Source organism: Octodon degus, unplaced genomic scaffold (assembly GCF_000260255.1).
Source record: "Octodon degus isolate 3935 unplaced genomic scaffold, OctDeg1.0 scaffold00163, whole genome shotgun sequence".
Taxonomy (NCBI): Eukaryota; Metazoa; Chordata; class Mammalia; order Rodentia; family Octodontidae; genus Octodon; species Octodon degus.
Genome location: NW_004524739.1, coordinates 2,631,071 through 2,642,285, shown reverse-complemented (window position 1 = coordinate 2,642,285; position 11,215 = coordinate 2,631,071). Strand labels below are relative to the sequence as shown.

The 11,215-nt window shown below is 46.0% G+C and overlaps 1 protein-coding gene across 4 annotated transcripts in view; it reads right to left on the bottom strand.

Moving 5' to 3' along the window:
* Nucleotides 1-5,513: 5,513 nt before the first annotated feature.
* Gmeb1 (glucocorticoid modulatory element binding protein 1) overlaps nucleotides 5,514-11,215 on the bottom strand; it is a 37,894-nt gene continuing 32,192 nt past the window's right edge. For all 4 annotated transcript variants that reach the window (XM_023703043.1, XM_023703044.1, XM_004642895.3 and 1 more), the window contains exon 10: nucleotides 5,514-7,521. In XM_023703043.1, coding sequence (XP_023558811.1) covers nucleotides 6,818-7,521 — 704 coding nt within the window. In that variant the 3' untranslated portion in view covers nucleotides 5,514-6,817. The remainder of the gene's footprint in view (nucleotides 7,522-11,215) is intronic.

The window sequence follows — 11,215 nt, the reverse complement described above, 5'->3', positions numbered from 1 at the left end:
GGGCAGTGTGTGAAGGTGTGGGTTTGAAGCCAAACCCACAGTGACCCACAGTAATGCAGTGACCCCAGGATATTGGGGAAAACAGGAATGTAGATCACCTGAGAGAGGCTGTGAGGGTTATAGCCACAGGCAGTGCTGTGGGGCAGAGCCACCCAAACTTTTTGGAATTCACATCTTGATACAGATTGCCCCAGGTGCTGGACATGGCTTTGTTATCTTTCTTTTTCTTTTCTTTTTTTGCAGAACTGGGGATTGAATGTTATGTTTCTTTTTGAGACAGGGTCTCCATATGCAGTTTAGGTTGGCCCTGAGCTCACTTTATAGCCCAGGCTGGTCTCAAACTTACAACGATCCTCCAGCCTCAGCCTCCCAGTGCTGGTATGAGAGCATGCACCATCAAGCCTGGGATTATGATTTATATCTAAAGTGTCCCCCAAAGCTTCATGTGCCCATGAGTGGGACTTGGTCATGGGTGTGTGATTCTGGATTACTCCACTGATGGGTTTACAACTGGGTGCAAACTGGGACATGAAGCCTGGTGAGAAAAGGTGAGTCATGAGTGTGGCCTGGGACAATATGTAGCCTTCCTGCTGCCTTGATCCTGCTCTGCTTTCTGCCTTCCATGCCATGCCACCCTGCCTTAAAGCCAGCAGATTATGCACTGAAACCTCTACACTCTGTGAACTAAAATAAACCTTTTCCCCTTTAACTTGTGGGTGTTGGGCATTTTGTCTCAGCAAGAAAGTAACCAAGACTGGAACAAAGACTGTCTCCAGAGTTTAAAGTTAGCCAGATGTGGGTAGCACAAACTGTAGTCCAAGCACTCTGAGGCTGAGGCACAAAGATTACAAGTTCAAACTCAGCCTAGGCAATTAGCAAGAAAGACTATCTCAAGATAACAAATTTTTAAAAAGGGGGGTGCTAGGGAGATAGCTCAGTAGAATAAGCACCTGCCTGGCAAGCACAAGGTTCTGAGTTCAATCCCCGGTTCCACCAAAAAGGGGGGGGGGGGCTGGGAATGCAATTCAGTGTGAAAGCCCTGTTTCTCAACTAGAAGAACTTGGTCCTAGTATACCTCCGGCCTAAAAAAAAAAAAAGATTGTTACTCTGCTTGTTGGACAGAAAAAACAATTTACATAGCACAATATAAGAAACACGAATTAGTTCCTAAAAGCAAGAGCTACAAAGGAAAGATAGAACATGGAGGGAAGGGGGATTGAAGGTGTAATGTTCTGGGCCGGCTAAATAGTTCAGTGGATTAAAGTGCCTGCAAGCAGGCACAGGGCCCAGGGTTCAATCCCCTGGCCTGCTGTGCTGGCCCCGCCCCTGGGGGGTACACTAAGATGGCAATTGAGACTGGGCCTGGTGGTATGCACCTGAAATCCCAGCTCTTGGGAGGCTGTAAACAGGCGGATCACTATGAGTCTGATTTGGTAATGAGACCCTGAACACCCTGTAGACCCTTCCCTAAAATACAAATATAAATAATAAAGTTTTGGGCTGGTGAGATGGCTCAGTGGTCTAAAGCACCTACTCAGAATAAGCTTAGTCAAAGCACAGGGACCACGGTTCAATACCCAGCACCACATGCCAGCCAGCCCCGCCCCCTGGTGGGCTGAGCTGGCCACACACAAATAAATAAATAAATAAAATTAAAAAAAAATAATAAAGTTTACCAATAAAATTAATTTTAAAAAAAGAAAGTGCAATGTTCTTTTTTATTTATTTTTTCATTTATGCATATGGTACAGGGCCTCACTACACAGCAGGGACTCATGATCCTCCTGCTTTCAGTCTCCCCAGCATTATGATTACAGGAGTGTGCCACCATGCCCGGACTTGGTGGCCAACTCTGAGCCTGCAGGGCATATGGTACTGGGGATTGAACCTAGGACCTTGAGCTTGCCTAGGCTGAGCTATCTCTGTAGCCCAATCTCAGCACTTGGAAGCCTGAGGCAGGAGGATTGTGAATCCAAGGCCACCTGGGACATATAACAAATTCAAGTGCTTCCTGGAGTACATAGTGAGACCCTACCCCAAGAACACACTCAGGATTACAAAATGCATTTAAGGCTTGGGACAAAAACCTGGAGAGAACTCAAATACTGCTAAGAACATAAACTCTAGGGACAAAGGGCCCAAATCTAGCACACTGATTCCTTAGGTCTCTGACAAGCATCTTTATTAGGTAAGTATATTACATACTATGTATAAATTTCCTAGGGAGCTGGATGTGGTGGCACATACCTATAATCCCAACACTCAGGAGACTGAGGCAAGAGGATCACCATGAGTCAGAACAACCTCAACTACATGCATATCGAGACCCTAGCTCAAACAAAACCAAACCACCTCTCTCAGGGAAGAATTATTCCAAGTATAAGGGACCTGACCTGCCTGGTTAAAGAGCCTGCTATTTGTAGGGCTGGTGAGACAGCTCAGTGGACTAAGCAGTAGCATAGCTAAATGCCTGCTACGGCAAGCTCAGTGACCTGGGTTTGATCTGCACCATATGCCATGCTGGCGCTTGCCCTGCCTCCAGGCATGGTGGCACATGCCTGTAATCCCAGCACTGGGGAGGCTGAATATAGGAGGATAACTATGAGGCTGAGTCCGAGGTGTGTAGTGAAACCCTGTATCAAATACATTTAAAAAAAAAAAAAAAAAAAAGTCTGCTAAGTGGGTAGCTTTTTGTCTGAGAGGCCCATTTCCTCTGGAGCAACACCCAAATCATAACCTCATGCTTATTTTCAGATGAGATTGGGTACATTCAGGGTGGTATGGCCGTAGACTCATGCTTGTTTTCAGAATCCAACCTTTTTTTTTTTTTTGTCCTTTCTACCTTGATAATGAAATCTTGCTGTTATAATTCACGTAACTGGTACTTCCCTATTTCATGCCTGGTTTTTTCTGTCATCAGTACAACCCGCTTTACACTTACCTTCAGTGCCGGTGGTACAATGGTATAAACATTTACTGTAAAGGATATTAGAACTGCCTGAACTCAATATTTAATTCCATGAGTTTAGAATATTAGTCTTCCTTTCCTAATGTACAAAAAAGTACAGAAAAAAATGCACCTTAAACTGATCTTAAATCTTGAATGCTTGTGTCTATCATCCATTTTTTTTTTACTTTAGGGTGACTGCTTTGTGGGAGGAAGGAGCCAGAAATTGAGACAGAGGGAGGAACAGGGCAGGGACCAAGTGGACACGGCAGGCAGGAGAGCTGTATAGTTCAGTCTGAGGCCTTTGTGGAAACCACATGGCAAGGTTGGAGCATTTACCCTTTACCAGCCAGATTCCAGTGCCATACTGGATTCAGCCCTGGGTCCCATCTGATGGACAGAAGCCCAAACATGACTTGGCTTTCTCTGGGGAGCACTCTCAGGAGACTGCCGATTCTGACTGAGCCTAGCTTTGCAGGGGGCTCCTGCAGAAATAAGTCCAACTACTTGAAAACCACAGAGTACAGTAAAACTAGACAAAAAAGATCTCTCCTAAATCACCCATAGCCATATGTGGTGGTGCACACCTGTAATCCCAGCACTCAGGAAACTGGGAGTGGGACTGCTGGAGGTTCAAGGCCAGCCTGGGCTACAGAGGGAGACCCTGTTTTTAAAAAAACAAAACAAAACAAGAATTAAATCAGCCTAGGTGAGGAGATAGCTCAGAGGTCTAAGCACCTGCCTGGCAAGCACAAGGACTTGAGTTCGATCGCAGGTACAGCATGCCACACTGGATGTGGTGGAGCACACCTATAAGCCCAGCACTCGAGAGGCTGAGATAGGAGGATCACTACGAATCTGAACTGCGTCGCAAGACCCTCTATCAAACCAATCAATCAGCCCAGGCACAGGACTTCTCAAGTACTCCGTACGTGCTGAGCCCCACGCGCAGTTAGGTGCTGAAGCCTGTATTTTCTTGTCTAGGCTGCAGTCCTATCATTGCACTTGCCCCAGTATGATGATGTGTCAGTATTTCAGGGGAGGTGGCTTTGGCTTTTTGTGTCATTGGTAGTCTGGTGAAACCTATAAATTATGCTTAGAATGTTTTTCAATTGATAAAGTACATAGAATCAATCTCTCTCTCTCTCTCTCTCTCTCTCTCTCTCTCTCTCTCTCTCTCTCTCTCATTGGATTGTTTATAAAAGAAACCAACCAACTTAGAACACGGTTCTGGACTCCAGAGGTCTGGTAGGAACTCCCTGAGTGCAGGAACCATGTCTCTACCTCTGCACAGCCAGTGCCTAGCACAAAGCCTGGCATGTAGACGGTACTTAGAAATGTTTATTTAGTGCATGAACAGAAAGGTAGCTATCGTCAAATCAGCCTGAGGGATGATCCATTGCAACTGCTTGCGCATACATCAGCGGCTCGCATACGACGTCTCTGCCCATCTAAAATCATCCAGACTGGGGCTGTGAAGGAACCCCCACGCTCAAGAACAGGCACCATAGCAGCTAGTAGCATCAGGCTGCTGGGAAGACCAGAAAAACAAGCTCATTATTTCACCTGCTGGAACATTCAGGGTGAAAGTAAACAGGCTCTGCCTTAAGGAGAATTCTTCAGCCTGGAAGCATGATGCTCCAACGTCTATAAAACACTACCAACAGTTCTAATGGAGAAAGGAAGGAACCTGAGCGAGCTCGCTGGCATTCTCTAGAGCCCCTCTGCTCTCCTGAATGGGACCTTTCATCTCTGAGAAAAACATCCCTAAAGATCATAATGGGGATGAGTGTGCCTTTAGGTTGAGGCAGTCGTGTCAGTCTTAGACAGAAATTTGGTTGTGCGTACCAAAAGAAAAACTGAAGCAGGAAACAAAAGCATTTCTGTCTCTACAGATAACATAAAGGGCCAAAAGTTGGTTCTAATTTGAGTGCTAAGTTCTATTAAATATTTTGAAAAGAAAAATAAACCCCCAATTTTAAAGTGGAAACTCACTACTAAACGGGGTACAGAAACCTCACTTTTATAGCTTTTAAGAGACCCTCCCAAGTTAGAAGGCTTCTCTGAGGGGTGGCAGGATGCAGTTTTCAGACACTTGATAGGGTTCCTAACATCTGATGGGAAAAACATGGCTTCAAGTAGGTTCCTTCTTTTTTCTTTTTTTTTTTTTTTGGCGGAACCAGGGATTGAACTCAGACCCTTGCACTGCTAGGGAAGTGCTTATTCCACTGAGCCATCTCCCCGGCCCCCAAGTAGGTGCCTTCTTTGAAGGAAATAAAACAAAAAAAAAAACAAACAAAACCCCCCCCCAAAAAAAAAAAAAAAAAAAAAAGAGAGAGAGACTACAGGTCAAAATGTTGCTTTTAATAGAAAAAAAAAAATCCTCCCATTCTTAATGTATGTGCTTTCTTTTTTGACCTATTTTTTTCTTTAAGCTGTCTGCAATTTCCCTATATTTTTTTCTAGTGCAGTAAACAATGCAATCAAAGAAATAAAAACCAAGGTCCACTCTTGCCCCAAACAATGAAAAGGGTCAAAGAGAAGGAATCACAGTATGGAAAATGGCCCAGCTCCAAATATATAAACATTTATGGAGAAAAAGAAAAAAGAAACACAACAAAACAAAACACCCTCAAAGACATTATTACTGATGTTCCTGGTGCACTTTCCAGAGTACAACGACATAGGCAATGTTTCTTTCACAGAGAATCTGCTCACCCAGGAGACAGCTAGCTGGGGCCTCAGGAAGGGCTGGTGGTGTTTCCACCTAAGGTTTGTAAGAACTCAATCTCTTACAGAAACTCTGTGGTACAAGTGAGTCTAAAAGGGGTTGAAGGTAGGCAGGCATCTGTCATTTTTCCAAATCAGCCAAAAAGCTGAAGAGTGTGGGTCTCGGGGACAGACGCCACTGAGTTGAGGGATGGGAGGGAGAACAAGAGGAAGCACCAAAATGAGTGGCTGCTTTTAGTTCCAAAGCCAAACCAAACCAAACAGGCCCTACTGACTAGGCAGCTAGTCTGGATGAGGAACTTCCCTGCTCCTGGAGACATGCAATAGAAACGATGGCTTTGGAGCCCCAGCCCAGTGACAGCCACAGTTCAAGAACCAGAGCAATTTAAACCATATCACATAGTCTACAAATGAATGGACTGACCCCAGGTTGGGAGGGTAAGTGCTTTGACAAAGTGGAGGACAAGGTGAGCCAGCTTTGAATCTCAAAGCACAGCTGTGGCATTCCTTGATTTCTGTTTCTGCAAAACCACAGGCCACTGCTGCCACTTGTTCTGTGGAGATGAGCCCTTCCACTTACCAGCAACACAGCACCCCTGGTAGCAACCCTCAGAGATCTCAAGCAGCATCAGTTACATTTCAGGAAGAAAGATAAGAGCCTTGCCCGTCCTTGACAAAGCACTTCCCTTTCTAAGCTGTTACTGGTGAGCTACCTTCCCCTCCAAGCAGAGTTCAACTTCCATTTGTGGCAGAGCCTTTCAAGGATACAAAAACATAACACTGAGTTGCCTTCCAGCGCCACATCTGCATTCCAGAGTTTGGTCAATGCATCTTTACAAGCATAAGACCAAGTGTACACAGATAGACTAGACTAGTCTGAAAAGTGTTCTGGTTCCTTCAATGCCTCCTCTAAAAGAGATAACTTTCTTAGATGACTAGGACATTGAGTGACCTCTCAACTTGTGGAAGGGTAGCTTGTTTGTCCACTTTTGAATGAGAGGATGGGGCAACATTTTCAGTTACAACGAGATTTTGTTTTTGTAAAAAAGGATCCTATGTGGAAATGAGTGGGACAATGATAAAAATAAACAAATAATTAAAATTCCAAACCGAAACACATCTCCTGGCCCCGAGACCCCATTAGTCCTCTAAGACTACAATTTCCACATTGTGGACTTGATGCTGATGTTCTTCCATCTCGGCCACAACTTTCTCCTCAGTCCTCAGCTCTGTCTCCAAGATGACTGCTTTGCTCTCAGTGTCTTCAGCCTCAGGATCTGGGGCTGGGTCAATTTCAATGATGGTCTGCCCATCCTCCGAGGTGCTTTCCACTGCCTGGATTGCCGAGGTCAAGCCGGACTCCATGGCCACCAGCTCCACAGGGCTCACCATGGTTGCCATGTTGCCCAGGGCACTGCCATCTTGCATGGTGGTGGAGCTTAGCAGTGCCAGGCTAGATGATGGGTGGATGGTCACCGTGTCTGGTGAGCTACTCTTGGCAGAGGAGACCACTGTGGCGTAGCGGAAGAGCTGAGGGCCAGAAGGCAGTGTGTGGACAGTCACAGGGCTGGAGCCCTGGCTGAGTGTGGCTACTGGAATATTGCCCATGGAAAAGGACTGACCCATGGGGGTGATGGTGATGGGTGAGATGACTGTGAACTGAGGCTGCTGCTGGACGGGAGGAGAAGGGCTCAGGACAGTGGTGGAGGCTGGCCGCTGGAGCCGCGGCCTTTTGGGAGGTTTGGGAGTGCTCACAGGCATCAGTACCACGTTTTGAACTGTCTGGGATTTTAGCCTATGGTCCTGGGCTTGCTTCTTTTGCTCTTCCAACTGGCGTTCCAAGTCTAGGAGAGAAAAAAAAAAAAAAAAAAAAAGACTGTGTAGAAGAAAGTATAATCCTGGGAATATTGAATGGGGAGCCAGGTGACAAGGCGTCTTTTCCAGGCTTACCAACTATGTAGCACCAGGCAAGTCACCACACCGCCTGTCTGTTCTTCTGGCCACCCTCCTTTTTTTTTTTTTTTTGCAGAACTGGGGATTGAACTCAGGCCCTTGCGCTTGCCAGGGAAGCACTTACTCCACTGAGCCATCTCCCCGGCCCCTCCCTTTCTTCTTTTCTATCTTCTTTTGGAAGAACTGGAGAACTGCCTTCTCACTGAGCTACATCCTCCATTACTTTTTTTGTTTGGTTGTTTTTTGTGGTACCAGGATCAAACTGAGGACCTTGTGCTTGCCAGGCAGGCGCTTATGCCACTGAGCTATCTCCCTAGCTCTCTTTTTTCATTTTTCATTTTTCTATATTTAGCCCTAGGTTTAAACCCAAGGGCTAGGGCTGGGGAGATGGCTCAGCAGAATAAGTGCTTGCCTATCAAGCACGGGGGACTGAGTTCAATCCCTGGTTCTGCAAAATAAATAAATAAATAAAGGGGCCTGGCCCTAGCTCAGTCCTTTAAGTGGCTGCTTCCACAAAGCTGTCAGCCTCAGGTTGCTGGAGTTCGAACCTCACAACTCTCCCGCTGGCCAAAAGTGCCCTGAAGGCATTCGGGGAAAAAAAAAAAAAAAAAAAAAAAAAAAAAAACCCTTAGGGCTGGTGAGATGGCTCAGTGGTCTAAAGCACCTACTTAGAACAAGTTGAGCAAAGTACAGGGACCGCGGTTCAATCCCCAGCACCACATGCCAGTCAGCCCCGCCCCCTGGTGGGCTGAGCTGGCCACACGCACACACACACACACACAAATAAATAAATAAAATTTAAAAAAAAATAAAAAATAAAATTAAAAATAAATAAATAAATAAATAAAATAAAAATAAAAATAAACCCAAGGGCTAAAGCATGCTAAGCACCTACCCTACTATTGACCTACATCTCCATCCCATATGTGTATGTGTATGCAAATATTTGGGGAGGCACTGGGGATTGAGCCCAAAATCTTCACACTATGCTACATTCACAATGATGCTGCATAATTTTACTGGTTAGTGTGCTTTTTCAATGCATGTATATAATGTGTAATGATTATATCAGACAACTGGCATACACATTATCTCAAATAGCAGTTCTTTGCATTAGGAGCCTTCAAAATGTTCTCTACTTGCTATTTTGAAATTTCAAATAATTGTTGTCAACCATAGTTATTGTACCCTGCTATACAATATTAGAATTTATTCCTCTTACGCACCCTGTACCTGATAATCCCCTCTCTCCATTTTCCTTTTCCTGAACCCTTTCCAGGTTCTGAGAAGCATGTGTGTGCATGTGTTGTCTTGCTGGGCATTCAACACAGGACCTCATACACGCTAAGTAAGTAAGTATGCTACCACTATGCCAAATCTCCAGGGCTGGGAACCACTATTTTGTTCACTATTTCTCTGAGATCATCCCGTAGGTCTTATAGCCTGATTACTCCTGCCTGGGTCTACAGATAAAATGACAGGTACCCAGAAGGCTGAGGCAGGAGGATCCTACATTTGATGCCAGTTTGGGGGTATATAGTAAGCTCAAGGCTGGGCTGTAGAGCAAGACTCTGTCTCAAAACAAAACAAAATGCCAGGCATAAGGGCATATGCATTTAGGAGGCTTCATAATAAGTATGAGGCCACCCTAGTCTCTACATAGAGACCTTGTCTCAAAAAAACAAAAACAAACAAAAAACAACCCCAAAACACTAGGTATGGTGGTTCATGCCAGTAATCCACACACTCCGGGAGACTGAGTGTGACCCCAGTCTGGATGACTCAGTGAGGGCCAGCCAGGTAGCTCAGCAGATTAAAGCACCTGCTTAGGCAGACACAGGGATAGGGGTTCGATCCCCAGCCTGCCGTGCCAGCCCTACTCTCAGGGCACGCTGAGACTGGGCATGGTGGTGTGCACCTATAATCCCAATGCTAGGGAGGCTGAAAAAAGGAGAATCACTATGAGTCCAATCCTGGGTTCAATCCAGAGAGAGAGAGAGAGAGAGAGAGAGAGAGAGAGAGGGAGAGAGAGAGAGGGAGAGACAGAGATAGACAGAGAGAGGAAGAGGAAGAAGGAGGAGGAGAGGGAGAGAGACAGAGGGGGAGGGAAGGGCAGCAGGAAAGGAGGGAAGGGGCAAGAAAGAAAAGGAACTGAAAGAAATAGGAAAAAGAACAAAAGAGAACGAGAAGGAGGGGAGAAGAGGGAGGCAGGAGAAGGCCATCTGCATAATTTGCTTGGTACTGTCCTGGAGCTACAAGGACCACTGGGGAAAAATAATGCTTAGCTGCATGGGATGCAAAACTGCTTCAGTGTCACACTCTTCCATTAGCTCACAGCCATCTACAGACAGTTATAGAAGGCTGGGTGTTCAGCTCAGCAGCACAGCACTTGCCTGGAAAGTTGCTGAGGAAGCCCACAAGAATTGAAGAACTGAGGCCTTAGTATAGTTATTTTAAAGGGATCCAGAGAGGGAAAGTGACTTACTTAAGGTTACAGTGCTTGGTCCAGGACAAAAACCTTCTAATGGCCAACTTAGTTGCTTTTTCATTACGTGCCTACCACTACTGCCTTCCCAAGTGTCCAATTCAACCTTAGTGATCACTGGTGAGCCCCGCTCCACACAGCAGCCCTCCACTGCTTACTATCTGCTAAGCACACAGGAGATAATCAGGTACACTGGTAGAGCACCTGGCTCCCTCTGTGTGATTCTGTGATACAATGAGTAGATACAGGTTGCAGGTGTAGCTCCTGTGGACAATGCTTGCCTAGCAGGCACACGGCCCTGGTTTCAAACCCCAGGTCCTCAAACCACACCCTCCAAACAAAAAACTATGGTGTCCCATGCATGCGTCCACACAGGCAGTCCCAGGCACAGCGATCCTAAAAGCCTTGTAGGCTTAAAGTGACGAGTGTCTTCTGTATACTAATAAGATGACTGCCGGAGCCTTTGGGATAGGGTGAGTCATCAGAGACCACAACGTGCCAGAGTTGGTCTGTCAGCCCCGTGCTCCCTCCTCTGAGATAGGAAGGGGCTGAAGGTGGAGCTGATCCCCAGCAGCCAATAAGGTGATCAGCCACTGAACAGTCACGCATGCATAATGAAGGCCCCATGAAAACTCAAAATGAAAGTTCTCCAAACTTTCAGGTGGTGAACCCACGGGGTTCCGGGAAAGCATGCATCCAGAAAGCACATCAGAGCGCCGTGCTGTGTCTCTTCTAACTTGCCCTATACTGCGCTTCCATTTGTCTGTTCATGTTCATTCTTTGCAACATTGTGAGCTGTGTTTGGTTTGGTGGAATAGGGAGGGAACCTAGGGTCTTCACACTGAGCTATAGCCTCAGCCCTTTTTATTTGCAGACAGGGTCTTGCCTAGTTGCCCAAGCTGGCCTTGAACTTGTGATCCTCCTGTCTCAGCCCTTTTTATTTGCAGACAGGGTCTTGCCTAGTTGCCCAAGCTGGCCTTGAACTTGTGATCCTCCTGCCTCAGCCTCCTGACTAGAAGGGAAAACTGAACTTTTCTCCATCTTCAAAGGTAATCAAAGAAATGTGCCCTTGAAGCAAGATATGGTAGCACCTACCCCCT